Source organism: Bipolaris sorokiniana (assembly GCF_000338995.1).
Source record: "Bipolaris sorokiniana ND90Pr unplaced genomic scaffold COCSAscaffold_16, whole genome shotgun sequence".
NCBI classification, from domain to species: Eukaryota; Fungi; Ascomycota; class Dothideomycetes; order Pleosporales; family Pleosporaceae; genus Bipolaris; species Bipolaris sorokiniana.
This window is the reverse complement of record NW_006911910.1, coordinates 688,918-706,143: the sequence shown is the minus strand read 5'-3', so window position 1 is coordinate 706,143 and position 17,226 is coordinate 688,918. Positions and strand designations below refer to the sequence as shown.

Sequence of the window (17,226 nt, the reverse complement as noted above, 5' to 3'; positions counted from 1 at the left end):
TTGGGATACGATGTTTGTAATACTTTTCTAGAGTCCGGATCACCAGGATGTACGCGTCTCCCCGTCTTCGCGAATGATTGCCTTTTGTCGCGGGAGGAAGGGTGTGCGATCCATAAGGTTTCGCCAAGCAGGCCGTAAATGGGAGTGGTAACAAAAGAGAAGGCTGAAAAGAGCGAATAGGGATGCAAGAAGTGTTAGGAAGGGATAAGTTTGATGCATATCAGTAGCGCCTATGCCGGCATCCAGGGTGGAGATTCGCCGTGGAGCTGAGTCCAGATCCCGCGATGCTGGTACCTCAAATGACGCCACAGTAGCACAAGGGTATTTTAGAGGCCATGTTGCTGATGTTCAGTGTATGCCAGGGTTTTCAGGCCACTGCGATCGTCTCAGTGTAGGTTTCAAGTACCGAGAAGCAATTATACCCCACGTACACTGACACGGCTAAGGCAGAAGAGATTGAATGGGATCCATGTGTTCCTGAGTAAAGAAACGGATATTAGAATGGTATAGTGTCACGTAGCGTAACGGGGATGAAAATGGTTGTATGTGTTGGTCTGGGTTGAAGTCAATGGTATGTTAGCCAGGATGAGCTATGATTAGCGAAGTCCGGTGGTAGAGTTGGGCCAGCCAAGGGCACCAACGGTCATGCTGCGTGGGCATGGAGCCTGGCAAGATGTGATAAAAGTGGAGGGCAGCTTCCTCAGGCCACGCGGACTTTTCGATAGTGTTCGCTTATGCTCGTGGTAGGTACATGCTTCGGACTTCACGCCAACACAACCAGCCACCAAGAAGCCATGTGTACACAACAAAGGCCGTCAGGCATGGGCAGATTTCAGAGTGACGAGGGAGGCTCCATCGGATATGAGTCAGTAAGGGGAGCATCGGAATCGAAGAGTATCATCATGTTCCACGGTGGATTGAGCCGACCCCCGCGCGGGCTGGGGTCGCATTGATGTTGAGATGCACAAGAGCAGGTGTAGCCATAGTCGAAGCCCGATGAGCGCGCGGGTATGAGGTGCGACAAGGAACTGTATGACGCAGGTGAGGTTGTACGTACGCCAAAGAGGACAAGGCGCGCGACGTCGCAGGTGGTCGGGTGTGGGGGCTTCCGAACATGGAATCCTCTTCTTTCCTTATCGACAAGGATTTTCTGACAGCCAGGCGAGGCTCTGCGACTGCGTCCCCAACTTTGTCAAACACTCGCAACGGCATCGCATCACTATGGTATGTTTCCTACGACCTGCTATACACACAAAAAAGCATCACTGACCATGCGCCACAGGCTCCCATCAAAAAACGCACAACAGCGCGCGCAAAGTCGGTTCGTGCCGCCCGCCCTACCACTGCGGTCTTGCACAAGCCCGACGACATGTCATCTTTTCCTTCGACCAAGCGCGACAAGCAGAGAATTAAGCATTCATCCTTTGTTTCCAAGATTGAGAAATCCTCTGCCAAGACACAGAAGCGCAGGCGCCCAAATAACAAGCTCATTGCCAACCTCGAGTCCCTCGCGGATGCGCTTCCCGGTGGAGACACAGACGGCGACATCGAGCTTGGCCAGGCGCGTATATTACAGCCAAAACAAAAAATGGAGAGCATGAAGCGCACAAAGGGCGCCAAGAAGAGGAAGGAGAAGCTCGAGAAGCTCGAGAAGGCGCGCTTCAATGCAAACTTGGCTCAGTTGACCACAGCGAGCACAAATGGGGCCGATGCTGTCAAGGACCGATGGGCGGCGCTGAAGAGCCATGTACAGACCAACATGGAGGTCAGGCCCGAGTTTGCCCAGCAATGAAGCCAACCTGCTTGAGATGAATATCCGCCCTCATATTGGGCTCACTAGACGGGAGCGATAAACTTGCCTGTCCCGCACACATATGCGTGCCTTCGCAGCAGTCATCGGCAAATGATTGGTCATCTTGCTGAGGCCAGATGCAGTAATTTGGCGCGATGCTCATCACTATCATTTGCGGTATCTATAGGAAGGATTACGCGGCGCTCCTGTCATGCATACGACACGAAACCTAGGCTACAAGGCCAAAAACTTATGCCGCACACCATCACCATAGACAAAACACTTGGAGTCCCGAAACACAACATAGTCGCTTGCTCATATATCGAGCAATTGTACACGCCACTGGAACATTTCCAAGCCGCGTAGAGCTATATGATAAAATTTCAATCATAGTTCAACGAGAAACACTCCTTACAAACCATCGTACTCTTTTTTCTTAGTTAGTGCATCTAGCTCACCGCAAGGTAAAATTTCTAGAAGACTTGGAAGCCCAGTACGATCAGAAAAGTTTGACATACGATAGCAAATCGATAATCGAGTCTAGTTGCAACTCCATGTTTCCCAATTCATCAAAAGAGAGCATCATAAAGAAAAGATTCCACCATATTTGGAAACCGACCAAAAAGGTAAGGTCTGGGTATCGTACATATACAAGAGGCTGAATAGAAGAGTCATTCCTCCACATCTCATTCTCACACACTCCAAGCAGTAGACCAAAAAACCACGTAACGAAAAACAAAGTCATACTACACTTCCTCCCCCCCAAAATTAGTCAAGCACACGAATCTAGAATCCCTCACACAACCGTAAAATTCCGCTGCGGATAATTATCCAATTGCGTCATATCCTGAATCTCAGGGAACCAATGCTCAAACAGCGCTTCGGCATCCTCACTCATCTCCTCGTCTATACCCTCAGGCGTACACTCGTAGCATTCAAAGCGGCCAACACGGCGATACGTGTTGTTTCCTTGTGGCGAAGACTTGAGTACAACACCGACAATTGACGAGCGGAACGTCATGCTCACGAGGACACAGACGAGCGTCTCGCCATCATGCAGTGCGTCTTCGTCGCGCGGCGGAACAACATCGGGTGTGAACTCGACTGTCATTCCGTTGCGGGCTAGCATGTATGAGTACGGTTGTTGTGAGGAGGGTTTCGAGGAGGTGTGAAACACCACTTCTGTGGCCATTGCGCCAGATAGTTCGAGCGGCTCGCCCATGATGGGGGACCAGGCGCTTGCACGTTTGCCCTTTGGACCAAATGATGCTCTGCATGCAAGATCCATTGCGCTTGTGTTGTCGAAAAAGATTGGGGCGCCTTCGACAGAAGCCCAGGACCAGCTTGGGACGTTCTGGCCTTGTCCGAGTTGCGGGCGGCGGCAGCAGGTGCTGTCGTTGGGATACCAGAGTAGTCCTAGTGTGCTGAAAGTCCATTGTCCAGCAATGTATCCTGATTGCAATGTGGGCGACAATGCTTTTGCCATACTTGCTGCGGCGATGAGGCGGTCGCTGTCATATGTCAGGTGTCTTGCCGTGTATTCTGTAATCATGCAAGACCAGAGTTGTAGCGTTTCTTCGCGTTTCCGCAACAGTTCTTGGTGCGCGCCATTCGTAAGATTGGTAGAGGCTAATTGGTTAGTGACACTGTCCATCCGGTTGTGGCCCAGGTTGCTGTTACCATTGTTCTGTTGCGGTTGATGTAGAATTTCCGCAAGGACCTTGCCAAACTCCTGCTTGACCTGATCAGTAGGTCGCGAGTCAAATGAGCTGTCTTCGATACGCCCGCATTCGCATTGGTAGCCTTGACGGCATTCGAGTATCATTTCGCTTTTTGTAAAATGTAGCACACGGGTGGATAGCATGCGTTCGGTGTAAGGCCAGGCACGGACTAGAAGGGGTGTGTCCACATTTGCCTCTTCGGTAATGTTGAAGGGTAGTTCCCACTCATTCATGTGTGCATTGCCATTGGAAGGTGCTTTGAAGCTGTAGTGGCTCGGCTGCTCTCTTACGTTAATTTTATGCATTGAGCCTTTGGCATCGGCTGCTTGGATCTTGAGCGGTTGTGTCTTGGGGGGAAATAGTGGGTGGCTACTACTGTCGGATGCGGACGTTGCCGCAATGGTTAAGAAAGCGTCTCCAAAGATCTCATCCATCCGGAGCGAATCCTCAAGCTTTTCATGAACGTCATCTTGTATGAGACAAAGACTGTCGATGAACAACCACCGGAAACCAAGTGCTCGAGTAAGAAAAATTGCCTCCTGGTAGGTTCTGGGTAGAACTGACCACGGGATACACTTTTTGTGAGACTCTAATGTTTCCAAAGTTGTCTTGGGTATGCCTTTGGTCGTTCCCCAAACATGACTCAAGGCAATGTATTCGCCATGTTCGTATCTTCTCTCTTCTTGAGTATACTCACTTTCATGCAGTCGCAGAGTTTTGGGGTCGTCGCCTGCCGACAAGTCCAATATGCGTTTTGGTAGCGTAGTAGGTTTACTTCTGCGACTGCATGTAGCGTGGTTGTCTAGACAATTCTTTATCAAACTTCGTGCTATCATCAAACCAGTATTCTGCAACGGAGTCTCTACTAGTTGCCGACCTCTTCCAATGGCAGAGAAAGGAGATTGACCATCTGCACTGACGTCAGTACACACATTTCTGCAAAATTCGCGAGCTAGCAGCAGGCGATCTTTGAAAATAAAAGCCATATATCAAACAGAGCGGTGCATACCTCCATCTGTGAAAAACTCTAATTTGAGATCTGCGTAGCCAGAGGCGTTTTCATGGTTTTCGTTTTGACATTCGTCGTGGTCTTCGTTGTCCTTCCATCGAAGCTCAACTGAGAGATGATCCTGAAGGTTCCTGTCTGGTTTGGGGTTGAATGACTCGGCAGTCACTCGGATCCTGTCCTCGATCACGCCAGCGAATCGGTCGCAATATGGCAAAATGCCATTTAGTAGAAGTGCGCATGCGCGACAGGCACTTGAACTTGACCTTAGCGTTGGTAGCCTGGTGTTGACCCAAACCAAGGATTCTTTGCTGCTATCCTGGGCGCCGTTCAGCCCGTGGGGGTGTTTCTGCAGGCCTTTGCATGTCACGCAAACGGAAACCATGGCGTTGTAGTTGAGAAAGGAGACGGTGATCGAGAATACGGGAGGTGCGTGGGTCGCCAGAGAGGGGTAGATCGACCCGCGGGGCAGGGCGGCAAGACTAGTAGCCGTACGGTTCTGTGACTGCGACAGGTCTGTGGCGGCTATCACTGTCGTGCGCCAGCTGAGCTTTCTTTTATCGAATAGCACTAGGAAGATACTAAAAGTCTGCTGCTACCCTGCGTGTACCGCGTGCAGGCTACCCAACGCCTCTGTGGTGGACAGCGAGCCCTTTATCTAACTTTGAGTGGTGGAGGCGCCACCTAGGCATTCATGGCATAGCACAGAACCTGCGAATGGTATTCGCAGGGTCACAAGCTTTCGGCGACACCAACAGCCTCCAGTTTGACTATTGGGAGTTGCAACAGGGGACGGATACATCATCTATGCTGATGTCGATCGAATCAACACACGCTGACATGGAAAATGGGTTGCTAGATCTACATAGCTCGAAGCTGTTGCCGCGCCCGACCCTCTGGGTCGCCAGTTGATGGGCTGTAGCCATGCTTTCCACTCATTGGCTTGCTTGGAGTCCTCGATATCAAGTGGCTGGCTATATCTGCGAAACACTGCATTCTTGTTTCTCATGTTGAATTACTGGGCTAGTGCCCGAATATTTTCCTAGTATCAGCCACCCGAACTTACATACTTTCCCTAAAAATCCGGAGGTCCGCGGAAAGCCAAATTGCTGTCCACATACTGTTGGGTTATTCAATTTGCTCACACATACGAGTCGCGTGATCGTAGCAGCTGTGGACCTGCGCCCACCCTCCCGTTCAGCCACCCCGCCAGGCATCCAAGCGCATGCATGACAGGGTTTTTCCATGCATAATATGGAAAGATCTGGGGCTAATCGGGTTACAATGTGCTCAGATTTGGATTGGTCTGCCATGAGCTGTCAGACTCCTCAATCAGCTGAAATGACCTCAAGGGGCTACTCAAGTCTACCAAATGCTTACAAGAGGAAAGCCCTCTGCTTACGTTAGCGGGGGACATTTGAAAATAGGATGCAATATTCCGCATCTGGCTGCTATTATGATCATAATGTTTTCCCTACAGTGCCCATTCTGGGCGTGGTAGGAGCGGTCGTGCCTCACGCCCAGCAGACTATATCCTTGTACAAGCATGAGATGGTCTTGGTGTATAGTACAAATAGTGCTTCCATTAAAAGATCTTCCATTCTCACTTTACACCATCCATCGCACTTTTGTGATGACGGTACGGCTTCGGAGCCTCAATCAATGAGGTTCGCCACAAATGGTATGGTTTGATGACTTGTCACACAGGCTGATCCTATCACAGAGGTTACGCGTGCGGCCATGCAATGGATAGAATCACGGGGGCAAGCGATTCCGATCCAAATGTCTGGGAAACATATAATCTCGCTACATCTACCTGTGTTAACCTATACTCTCCAGGTCAGCTCATGAAGTAAGCGTCATTGTTGTTGGTGCTTCAATTTCTGAGTGCGCACACTGGGCTCCACAACAGATCACTCCAATCTCACAACATTATACATCTGCATCCAGTCCTTGATGAATTTAGCGATGCCGTGCTTGCTCATCCTCCGCCATACGCTTACATGCGCTTGTGTCTGTGAGGGAATTTGGTGCACGTGTCTTGTATTCTAATTTAATTTAGCGTCTCCCTGACCCCACACCAGACCGCCGCTGCACGCATCCTAGAATCACGGGCGTTGGATGTCTCTCGACTACGCGCCAACATGACAGCAGTTGTTAGCTCTCTGCGCAAGCAAATTGCAGCATGCGAAGCCACGCTACAGGAATTACGCCAACAGCTCGCCGAAGCTGAGCAAAACCAAAACCAGCCGTCCAAAGTTGTTCCTCAGAAACGGCCATTGGCCACGGATCCAACCAACCCATTAGATCATGATATGAACTTTGGTGTACCGGACGACTTTCGTTCCGAAGTTTTTGCTATCCTGGATCAAGGAGAAAAGAAAGTGAAGCATGCTGAGTCAGAAGAGACCCAAAAGTGGGAGCTAGAGAAGGACGAATACAAGAGGTATGGAAGACAGCTGATCATGCCCGAGATTGGGCTTCAGGGTAAGTGCAAATATCAATGACTGATGCAACGAGTCTCACATGCTGCAGGACAACTTCGCCTCAAAAGTGCGCGTGTACTTATTGTAGGTGTTGGCGGTCTCGGATGTCCAGCTGCCGCATACTTGGTCGGAGCGGGCGTCGGCACTGTAGGTTTGGTCGACGGCGACGTGGTTGAAGAATCCAATCTACACCGCCAAATCCTGCACTCCACAGCAAGGGTTGGGATGACCAAGGTTGAAAGCGCAATGGTCGGATTGAAATCGTGCGTCCACCTACAGACTCAAAGACACTTGTAAGCTTCACGAGATGCATAACTGACCGCCAATTAGGCTCAACCCCAACGTCAACTTGGTGCCACATATTTCTCGACTAAGTCCTGAGACTGCCATATCAACATTCAGCGGCTATGATCTGGTACTGGATTGTACCGATACTCCAGCGTCGCGCTACTTGATATCAGATGCTTGCGTCCTCTTGGGCAAACCGCTTGTCTCAGCGTCAGCCCTTCGTATTGATGGCCAGCTGATGGTCCTCAATAACCCACCATTACCACCGGGTGATCTCAATGGAGGCCCTTGCTACCGTTGTGTTTTTCCGAAGCCACCACCGCCAGAATCTGTTGTATCCTGCGGCGACGGTGGGATCCTAGGACCAGTTGTTGGCGTCATGGGTGTTCTGCAAGCCTTGGAAGCCATCAAGGTTTTGACCCAGAAAACACCTGCTGCAACACCGGCCGACCCACCAAGTCTCCTCATTTTCTCTGCCTACTCGAATCCCATGTTTCGCTCTATACGGCTGAGGAGTCGAAAGGCAAAATGTGCTTCCTGTTCAGCAAATGCGACAGTCACCAAACAAGCGCTAGAGTATGGAAACTTGGATTATGTTCAGTTTTGTGGCAGCGTACTTGCACCCGACAATCTACTTTCCCCAGAGGAGCGCATATCCGCCCAAAATTACGCCAGATTACGCTCCGGGGTCAATCCACATACAGGAACAGTGTCAAACAGAAATAGTCACATTCTCGTTGATGTAAGAGAGAAGGTGCAGTTTGAGTTGTGCCATATCGATGGCAGTATGAATGTGCCATTTTCGACTGTGTCCAGTACGCCAGGCCCAAGCGCCAACAAAGGGCATAACGGGGGAGATTTTGAAGAGAACGATTGGGTCACACAGTTGAAGCAGTCTGAGCGCCCTATCTTTGTGATATGCAGACTGGGAAATGACTCACAAGTAACTGTCAAGAAGATGAAAGAACTCGGTCTTGATTTGGGAGGGAAGCGATACATTGGCGACATCAAGGGAGGCCTTCAATCGTGGAGAAAAGACATCGAGACAGACTTCCCAGACTACTAAACAATTCTTCCATTGCTATTTCTATATCCTCTTCAGTCAATAACAGCTTAATCAACCTTGCTCAGCTTCACCCTCCAGCCACGCAACTCAACACTAACAATCTTCTCACTTTCCACATGAAACACAAAAGTATCAAGCGGTTCCCCAACATACCTCGCCGGATCCCCCAAATTCCAACTCATACACTCAAGCCCACCCCAAAGCTTCTTCGCCGGCGTCTTCTGATCCAGCAACATTCTCCAACTTTCCGCTTCTGTACCCAGAGAATCAGGATCAGTAGGATACAACCTCGGACTAAAATTCTCAACTCGAATCCCCTGCCTCGTAGCCAATGCCCGAAGAACAGGCACACTATTAACCGTCAGCGCATCAATTGAAAGGCCTGGCCCAGACGATGCAGACAGGACAACAGTATCATTCGACGTAGCAGACTTGTACGTTCCCGCATACTTCTTTGAAGCTTGCTCTCGCGCCAGTGCATCTGCATATGGCACCACCGCCGACACCAGCGTGCCCAGCAGCTCAATCGACGAATATGACGTCTCACCTCCCGCAGCATTCACCGTGATCGCAATGTTGAACTCGGGTATCAGCGCTACATACGATCCATATCCTGGCACGCCCCCAGCTTTCGTGTACACATCTATTGCGCGTGGAAACTCAAGCGGTAGATCAGTGATGCGGAAGATTTCCCATGCCACGCCGACGTATTGCTGAGTTGAGCGCAGAAAGGTTGTTGGTTGCATCCAGGCGCGGAGCTCGCTGGGACTTAGCAAGATGCCGTTTTGCAGGGCGTGGAGGAGCTTGAGCATGTCGTTGGGGGTGGACCATAATCCGCCTGTGGGATTTAGGTTCGCAAAGTTGGCGACGAACCAAGATGCGTCTTCAGGGCGGCGAGGGAGTATAGCTGCGCCGTCATCTGTAGGTACTGTGAATGTTGATTTTGTCATCCCCGCTGGGTCGAGGATGAGCGTTTGGATGACGGACTCGTAGCTTGTGTTGTGTGCTGTTGCGAGGGCGTGGCCGAGGAGTATGTAGGCAATGTTGCTGTACATGGCGCGTGAATTGGGGGAGTGCGGTGCGTAGGTCGGGTTATTGAACATATCGAGGACTTGTTCGCGTGTGCAGACGCGGCCGCCGGGTACGGGGTCGCAGCCTGGGAGAGTGTTGGTGATGTTGGGGAGGCCGAGTAGGGGGGCAGTGCGTCCGTATGCTAAGTCGCCTACGTATCCCTAGATAATGTTTAGTGGAATGCCGCATAGAGGAGGATTTGGACGTACAAATCTACCAAGGCCAGAGGTGTGATCTGCCAGGGCTTTTAGTGTCACATCGCCGTATAGGTCCTCGTGCAATCCAGGAACGAACTTGGTGATGGGATCTTCAAGGCTGAGGACATCCTTGCTGAGCTCCAGCGCGAGAGCAGTGATGAACTTGGTGGCGCTGGCGATGCGGATTTGGGTTTCGAATAACGGCTGGTTTACTTGGCGACCAGGTGCTGAGTGTTGATGTTGGAAGATTGTGGTATTTCCAATCGAGACTTGTACTGCGAAAGAGGTGTTTTGCAGAAAAGTGAAGTTCTGGAACACGGCCCTTGGAATAGTAAAGTTTGAAGCACCATGAGCGAGTGATGGAGGTGGGAGAATGGGGCCAGGTGGAGGGCACAAGGCGAGTGTTGTTGCTATGAGGAGCGGGGCGGCAGTGACGAGATGAGAGAGCATATTGTAGCACACTGCCAAGTAGAATACACAAGGCGGAATTGAATTGGGAACAGGCAACTGTCCAGACTTGGTGCTGGGAAATATGGCAACAGAAATTCAGGGACGATACTGTTCCGAGTCTTATACTACTCATAACAAATGACTTGAGGGCTTAGCATTGAATGGCTGCCTCTGAAGAAGTACACTTCATGTCCTATTAGGCCGTGCTTACTTGGCTTTGGGATAGATCTGCACGGTGCCTTAGCCCCAGAGGATTCTTGCACCGTGCGGGGATAGAATCAAGCCTTACCAGAGGACTCTGTTGGTGGACTTGCCACTTTATTATTCGATTGGCGAACCTAGGTATCACTGATAGGTGATCAAGTTTGAATCTTTCATCAAATAACAGACTCCCTATCCAGCAAAACACTCACAAATTTTCTGCCTCCATATAATTCCTATTGGGATTGTCTTTGGTTTAAAATTCAGCCCCATGAAGATCTCTCGACCTGGCTGTGTACCTGCGGCCGCCTAACGTCTGTGTTGTGATCGGAGCTCGGTTATGATTGGTCGGCTCGTACATTCTCATCGCGACTCGCGCTGGCATTTATATCGGAGCAAACTGTAACCTGTGATTTGCTTTGTTTCGTAAAAGATGACATTGCCATTGAACGTAAAAGCCTTTGAGCGACAGAGCCAAGCAAACAGTACGTCACCAGCTCAGCCTTCGTGTGGAGACCTTTTACTAGTAGACGCCCTATTTTACTGAGTGATCTCAAAGAGTATGCTACAGGCTCATCACTCGATATATTCCTGTTTCAAGAAGATAAGGAATGCGAGTATTTGAAAATATTGGTTGGTAAGTGATGTTTTGGCCAATAGGGTATGCGCGAGAAGGCCCCGTTACTCAAATTCCAGGCGTCTATATCACGTCCATTGAGGTGGAGTAATCTGTACTAGCACCGAGCGCCTATTTCCAAGTCATTCTGGTGATGGTGATTCGCTTCAGATATTACGGCTCCGCAGTGGCTGCATCGGCAAACTGAATGCCTAAGATGTGCACAAAAGGCCGTCCCAGAAAACAATACACGGCCTGGCCGCCACTAAGGCCGCCACTTCTCGATACTAAGGCCCCTCCAATACTAAAAATCAGTCGATGGAGAAAAGCCAAGAAGTGAAATTGCAGGGTTCTGGCACGTAAATTGTCACAGTTCGCAAAGAGAGGCGGAGAGACGGGAAGCACACCATAACAATCATACTATACTCGCGTCTGGGGCGCATGGCGAGCCAATAAAGCGTTGTAAGGGTGCTGCTTACCATGGCACTATTTTTTCCCAGGTACCAGGACCGGCTATTTTTCAGAAGATTGTATGGGGGACTCGAGAGGGGTTCTGGCACGGTCCGCGGAGGAGGACATGCAAGTAATCTTAGCGCATACCCCCCCCCCCCGGGCCAACGCGTTTTCACAATATCCCTTTTGCATACCGCGTGGCACTGGAATCTTCAGAGACTGTTTGTGAAACTTTCAGCATTAGTTCGGTTACTATCAGGTTTTTGGTCACGAACGATCCCCACATGCGACAGTGGTACTATTTTCTTGGTCGTGACATCGACAGTGGACAACCAAGTGAAGTCAAATTCGATTTCTGAGAGAAATAGAAGGAGAAATATATATAATCCAGTAGCAGCGAGAGTTTGACATAGTGACCGGCCCCATGGATTTGGTTCCTCGGACTACAGAAGCGATGGTGACACAGAGATATGCGAGATCGATCTTAGTCTACTAGAGGGGCCATCTCTTGAGTAAACTACCCATCAACAAATAAAAACCCGACAACCACTGGAGCTGAAAAAGCAATCGTGTAGCCAGAATGCACTCTTGTCACCTGCGGAAGGAACGACATTGACGGGCTTTGTAACTTGGCGGGGGTACGCTAGCCGTCAGAACCACACCACACCACTGAGAGAGTGCTGACCCCAAGGTATACGGCAAATTCCTGAAAGTGTGTACACCTACACAGACACGATTCCCAGACAACTATCACAATCCTCACCTCAATCGATATGGGGAGTCACACGAATAGTCTAATCCGGCAGCCCATATATATGATGTCCAAAGCATAAAACCACAAAGGGCATCTATGCGTAATTAAATCCGCGGAAGACCAAAGGGTCTTCGACACCCTCCATCTTCCAAATGCCCCTCCCATCAGTCCTCCTCTTACGTACCGCGAGCTGAAGAGCAGCAAAAAACGCGGCCAGCGAACCCCAATCGGAAATCCCTTGCTGTAAATACACCATTGCCCCTGGCATCGCCACAGGTACCCAATCACGCATGAATCCTGGTACCATCTCTCCCAGCAGCACTACAAGACCATCTATGCCGTGGTATCTACATCTCTACATAAATGGGCACCGTTGAGTACGTCTGTCTGTTGCAAAGTGCTGGTAGAATGCACAAAACCACACTGACATGGACTTCAGCAGCATTCCAGCGGGCGCGGCACCCCTGGGCATCACACCTAATCTCGAGAATCCTGCGGACCGGCTGAAGACCGTGATTATCGCTTCAGCATTCATTCAAACTATCACTTTTGTCTTTGTTGCTATACGCGTCTACGTCAATTTCTGGATGCGGAAGATCTGTCTTGAAGATGTGTTCTTGTACATCGCCTGGTGCGCCTTCGTTGCTCAGACGAGTCTGACGATACATGCTGGCACTACGGGTGTCATGCGGCATTTGTGGGATATGAACTTGGCTATATTGCTGGATGGAAGCTATCATTACAACAACACGGTCATTTGCTATACCATCAGCGGAGGATTTGCAAAGGCTGCAGTGTTTCTGCAGCTCAAGAAGATCTTGACTACGCAGCTGCGTGGTGCGGTATACTGGGCCATTATCATCTCGCTGGTCGCAAACGCAATCGCATATACGGTCCTCCTCTTCCTCTACATCTTCAACTGCTGGCCACTTGAGAAGATGCACAACCCACTGCTTCCCGGGCACTGCTTGGACTGGAAGCCGTCGGTCATAGCCATTGGCGTCGTCAATCTTGTATCCGACATCGAGGCCCTGTGCGTGCCTATTTGGGCCATCTGGACACTAAGCCTAAAACTCAAGAGAAAACTTCAGATTTTTGCCGTGTTCGCTACAGCTGTGCTAGCCGTGTGTATTGCCGGTCTTGGACTTTACTTCAGGGTGGCAACGGCACAACGCTATGATTACACATGGCATCTCCCGCAGAGTGCGATAGTAAAGTGAGTACAGGCGACATTCCTGTCTAATACAAGAAAAGGCTGACAAATTTTACGCAGTATAGCTGAGCTGGGAACCATCATCATTGTGGGGTGCTTTCCAGCACTTGCACGAATATGCTGTCATCTTAAGCGTAGAGCTGCACCGCCTCCTCCTGGGTATTTCCATTCTGCAGTGCGAAAGAGAGCAAAGCCAAGGAAGGACGCGCTCAACGATAGCCACGATAGTGCGGGGCAGGAATCGAATTCGATCGTGATGCTTGAGACGTATGGGTATAACAACAGCATCGTCGATCACGGGGGGAGTGAGATTTCATTTGGCGGTGAGGGCGATGTGCATGCTATATCGAGCCTGATTGTGTCTACTGCCGACATGACGGCCTAGGCGGTGAAACGGTAGTCTACAAAACGGGAAAAAAGCAAAACATGATAAGGCAAAGTGTAGATATCGGAGTTGAAAGTTAAAAAAACAATCATCCGAAAGTATAACTTTATCGGCGGTTCCTGGTGTTGTCCGGGGTGATCAGCCATCAAGCGAGATCCTGTAAATAAACCCAGGAAAACAGTAGGAAAGGATGAACCGCGCTTTCCTCTAGTGTGAAGTGATGAGCAAAGAAAGAACGAATCACTTACAGAAATGCGGCTGATTCACGCGACCACCAAGCTGAAGAGAAATGAATGGGTAACAATGCAAATAGTCAGAGTCATAGCCACAGATCCACTGAAAAAGAAAACATAGTCTCAGCTTTCTTGACCGCTCTACCGCCTGCTCAACGTAGCTAGATGGCAAGCGCCATGATGTCAGCGGCGCTCTTTGTTTAGTTGGACCACTTATATGGAGTGCGGTGTTTTTAAGCACAGCGCTAAATGCGGGCCAGATGCAGATAGCCAGGTGGGTGGGGAAAAGGAGGCTGCAGGAAACCGCTCTCGTGACTCTGCCTTCATAGAATCGGAAAGAAAGCACAATGTGGAAATCACATTCTGCATTGGCGATTGGCGTATTTATGAATTCCAAGTCATGTGAACAACTATCTGCGCTACCTACTGCTATCACAACAGAAAAAGAAAAGAAAAGACTCAAATCCTACTCATTAGAAAGACAATATGCTGTGATAGAGATAGAGGCGGATTCTACATATGTTGGCGCTACTTATAATCGGCAAATACAGTGGTATCACGTGCCCGGTCCGAGTCTATCCATGGTCTTAGGAATTGTTCTGCCAATCAGCAATGAAACAACAAAGCCGTATATACGATAAAGTGTACAGATCCAACGCCGTTAATATGCCCGTCCCATGTAGCCCGGTCATGAAATTTCTGAAAGAGTAAATAGCCCAAGACACCGCATTAGATCCTGACTAAATCGCTGGTTTCGAGTCAAACTGGGAGAGAGAAAAGAAATCAGTAGTGACTAAATGTGCGGCCTTTCAAAGGCTCAACTACTGCCAGTGCTACTATGCATAGGCATTGCTGGTGTGTGCATTACGCCGCTGCCGCTTTGCAAGCTCGAGTTTGGACCTTGTTGCTTCTTCTTTTCCTTCTTCGCCCACCGCACTGTAGCTGATTAGCATGCAATTTTGTCAGTTGAAAGAGGTGTTTGCTTACATCCACAAGCATTGCAGAGCGTCTTCGGTCCATTTGGACCTTTTCGCCATTCGGGCGAATCCAGCGTTCCGCAGTCGGTACACACGTACTCATCTGCAATCTTCAGCTTCTTCTTCTTTTCTGACGAGTTTCTGCCGTCACGGTCTAGAGATATTTGTATGCCCGCATCACCACGTATAAGGTTAGGACTGGCATCGCCTGTGCTTATACCCTGAGAGCGTTCGCCATCTCTGTAGCGGAGACCGGTTAACATTTCAATCGTCTCGAGATGGTTTGCGCCCTCGTACCGCGCCATCTTGTCGTTGATGCTGTCGGGCTTACTTGCTGCAAGGGCTTCGTCGAGATTTTGCCGTGTTAGGGCGGTGTTTGATACGACTGGTTTCGCCGGCGGTGGCATTTGTGCGTATGACGCGGCATCTGCTTGGCTCATATTCTGGGTGACGTGCGACTCGGAGGCTGTCATGGAGGCTGTGGCGCCATCGGCTTTTTTGGCCCAGTCGTCCTGCTCATCCTGCTCTTCGCGCTTGAGCTCGGCTATGCGCTTCATGAGGCGCTCGTTTTCAATCTTATGTTCGAGGAAGGAGTCGAGGAGGGCGGCGTTCTTGGTAGGGTAGGGGCGGGCCATCATGAAGAAGCCGCGGCAGTTGATGGCGTTTGGCGGCGCGAACGTGTTTGTGTCGCTGCTGAGGTGTGGATGGCCATGGGACTCGAAAATGACCCACGAGTCGTCGGTCTTGCGGAAGCGGTAGAAGAAGCGTAATGGGTTGCCGGATGCGATGGATTCGTTGAACTCCTTGACAAAGATTCCAATGTCGTCCGGGTGGATAAATTCGTTAATGAAGTGGCCCATGATATGCGAGGGCTCCCAGCCGGTCAACGACTTGCACGATGCGGACACATAGAGGATCCTGCCGTCGGGGGTTAGAATGTGCAGCAGGTCGCGCAGCTCTTCGAGCACGCGCTGGGACCAGTTGCGGCGCTTTGTGAACTCGGTGAGCGTGCTGCCAGAAGGATTCATATTGGGGGCGCCAAAGCCCGTAGGCAGCGGGCCTGCGCCGGCGCCCGTCATTTGAATGTCGGTGGCCATGGTGTTGTTTGGTGGCACGACCGACTGCTGCATTTGTGGGTCGGCAAAAGCGAAAGCGCTGCTCTGGCCGTCTGTGCCGTCAAGCGAAGACATGTCCAGGTCCATATGTTGCATTACATTGTCCATTGGCAGACCGCTGAGGTCCGGACGGTGAGGGTGCATCGGGATCCCAGCCATGGAGTTGAGGCCCATCTACAAGTCACCATCTTCAGAATTGCCCAGCCTAGTCAGCAAGTGGGGTCGCGCCTACCTCAGCACCACCGTTCGGGTATTGCGCCATGGCGGCTTCGCAGTACACCGCAGTGGCACTCAGCATGCACTGTCGTACAGGCGGGGGGGATCACGGGGAGGTACAGGGCGTCTGCCCGGGCTGGCGAGGGATGGAATATTTTTGGGGGAGGAGGTGGGAGGTTGGATGTCTGAGCATCCGGGCCTGTCATGGCGGCCGCTGTCCTGTCCTCACCGGCAAGGCTGCGCTTGGGGGAACAATCACCGACGCCCGCAGCCACAATGCTTGCTTAGGCTGCCCTCACAGCACGGACACGACGTCATCATTCTCATCACGTGACACCGCGTTGATTTGGTCCAGCGACTCCAGGCTGCCGTCACGTGTCGCTGTCAGCACGACGCGACGAGGTGCCCCTCCACCACAACCACCACAACAACCAGGGCCACCACCACAATCACCACGACTAGAGGCCAAAGGCAAGAGAGTGTAGCGCCCGCCAAGCGCTGCCACCACCACTGCCACCGCCGCCATGTCCAAGATCGACCGCATGATGATCCAGGGCATCCGCTCCTTTGGCCCTGAAAAAGGAGAGACCATTGTCTTCACCGCGCCGCTGACCCTCATTGTCGGCTGGAACGGCTCCGGCAAGACGACCATCATTGAGTCCCTCAAATATGCTACCACCGGCGACCTCCCCTCGAACAGCAAAACCGGCGGCGCCTTTATCCACGACCCCAAGCTGCGCAACGAAAAGGAGCTCCTGGCCCAGGTCAAGCTGTCCTTCCGCTCCACTTCTGGCGTGCGCATGGTCGCTACCCGCAACCTCCAGGTCACCGTCAAGAAGAACGCCCGCAGCCAAAAGACGCTCGAGGGCTCCCTCCTCATGATCAAGGATGGCGAAAAGCACTCCATCTCGACCCGTGTCGCCGAACTCGACCAAATCATCCCCCAATACCTGGGCGTATCCAAGGCTATACTCGAGAACGTCATT

The 17,226-nt window shown here is 51.0% G+C and overlaps 7 protein-coding genes across 7 annotated transcripts; 4 read left to right on the top strand and 3 right to left on the bottom strand.

Annotated features, from left to right (window-relative positions):
* The first annotated feature begins 1,160 nt into the window (after window positions 1-1,160).
* COCSADRAFT_40882 (uncharacterized protein) lies at window positions 1,161-2,128 on the top strand. The gene is made up of 2 exons (XM_007706320.1): window positions 1,161-1,224; window positions 1,283-2,128. Exons 1-2 carry the CDS (start codon window positions 1,222-1,224, stop codon window positions 1,790-1,792), a joined length of 513 nt encoding a protein of 170 aa, XP_007704510.1. The 5' UTR covers window positions 1,161-1,221; the 3' UTR covers window positions 1,793-2,128.
* Window positions 2,129-2,238: 110 nt separating this feature from the next.
* COCSADRAFT_127187 (uncharacterized protein) lies at window positions 2,239-5,133 on the bottom strand. The gene is made up of 2 exons (XM_007706519.1): window positions 4,523-5,133; window positions 2,239-4,423 (listed from the first exon to the last, which is right to left on the bottom strand). Exons 1-2 carry the CDS (start codon window positions 4,902-4,904, stop codon window positions 2,589-2,591), a joined length of 2,217 nt encoding a protein of 738 aa, XP_007704709.1. The 5' UTR covers window positions 4,905-5,133; the 3' UTR covers window positions 2,239-2,588.
* A 1,530-nt stretch (window positions 5,134-6,663) lies between these two features.
* COCSADRAFT_100535 (uncharacterized protein) lies at window positions 6,664-8,359 on the top strand (the record flags this gene model as incomplete). The annotated part of the gene is made up of 3 exons (XM_007706518.1): window positions 6,664-7,006; window positions 7,055-7,268; window positions 7,336-8,359. 3 exons carry the CDS (start codon window positions 6,664-6,666, stop codon window positions 8,357-8,359), a joined length of 1,581 nt encoding a protein of 526 aa, XP_007704708.1.
* Window positions 8,360-8,382: 23 nt separating this feature from the next.
* Window positions 8,383-10,077, bottom strand: COCSADRAFT_347334 (uncharacterized protein; the record flags this gene model as incomplete). Its single annotated transcript, XM_007706517.1, has 2 exons — window positions 8,383-9,591; window positions 9,640-10,077. The coding sequence occupies 2 exons, from the start codon at window positions 10,075-10,077 to the stop codon at window positions 8,407-8,409; spliced, it is 1,623 nt and encodes a 540-aa protein (XP_007704707.1). The 3' UTR covers window positions 8,383-8,406.
* Window positions 10,078-12,522: 2,445 nt separating this feature from the next.
* COCSADRAFT_347331 (uncharacterized protein) lies at window positions 12,523-13,825 on the top strand. Its single transcript, XM_007706516.1, has 2 exons — window positions 12,523-13,317; window positions 13,375-13,825. The coding sequence occupies exons 1-2, from the start codon at window positions 12,530-12,532 to the stop codon at window positions 13,697-13,699; spliced, it is 1,113 nt and encodes a 370-aa protein (XP_007704706.1). The 5' UTR covers window positions 12,523-12,529; the 3' UTR covers window positions 13,700-13,825.
* A 443-nt stretch (window positions 13,826-14,268) lies between these two features.
* COCSADRAFT_253116 (uncharacterized protein) lies at window positions 14,269-14,725 on the top strand. Its single transcript, XM_007706515.1, has one exon. The coding sequence runs from the start codon at window positions 14,280-14,282 to the stop codon at window positions 14,571-14,573; it is 294 nt and encodes a 97-aa protein (XP_007704705.1). The 5' UTR covers window positions 14,269-14,279; the 3' UTR covers window positions 14,574-14,725.
* Window positions 14,726-14,749: 24 nt separating this feature from the next.
* On the bottom strand, window positions 14,750-16,168 carry COCSADRAFT_101039 (uncharacterized protein; the record flags this gene model as incomplete). Its single annotated transcript, XM_007706514.1, has 2 exons — window positions 14,750-14,868; window positions 14,920-16,168. 2 exons carry the CDS (start codon window positions 16,166-16,168, stop codon window positions 14,750-14,752), a joined length of 1,368 nt encoding a protein of 455 aa, XP_007704704.1.
* Window positions 16,169-17,226: the final 1,058 nt, after the last annotated feature.

Excerpts from the sequence above, each read along its gene's own strand:
- COCSADRAFT_127187 (XM_007706519.1), bottom strand. The coding sequence starts at position 4,904 with ATGGTTTCCGTTTGCGTGACATGCAAAGGCCTGCAGAAACACCCCCAC. Across the intron at positions 4,424-4,522 it reads AGAGTTTTTCACAGATGGAG|ATGGTCAATCTCCTTTCTCT; the intron begins GTATGCACCGCT and ends ACGTCAGTGCAG.
- COCSADRAFT_347331 (XM_007706516.1), top strand. The coding sequence starts at position 12,530 with ATGGACTTCAGCAGCATTCCAGCGGGCGCGGCACCCCTGGGCATCACA. Across the intron at positions 13,318-13,374 it reads CCGCAGAGTGCGATAGTAAA|TATAGCTGAGCTGGGAACCA; the intron begins GTGAGTACAGGC and ends AATTTTACGCAG.
- COCSADRAFT_253116 (XM_007706515.1), top strand. The coding sequence starts at position 14,280 with ATGTGGAAATCACATTCTGCATTGGCGATTGGCGTATTTATGAATTCC.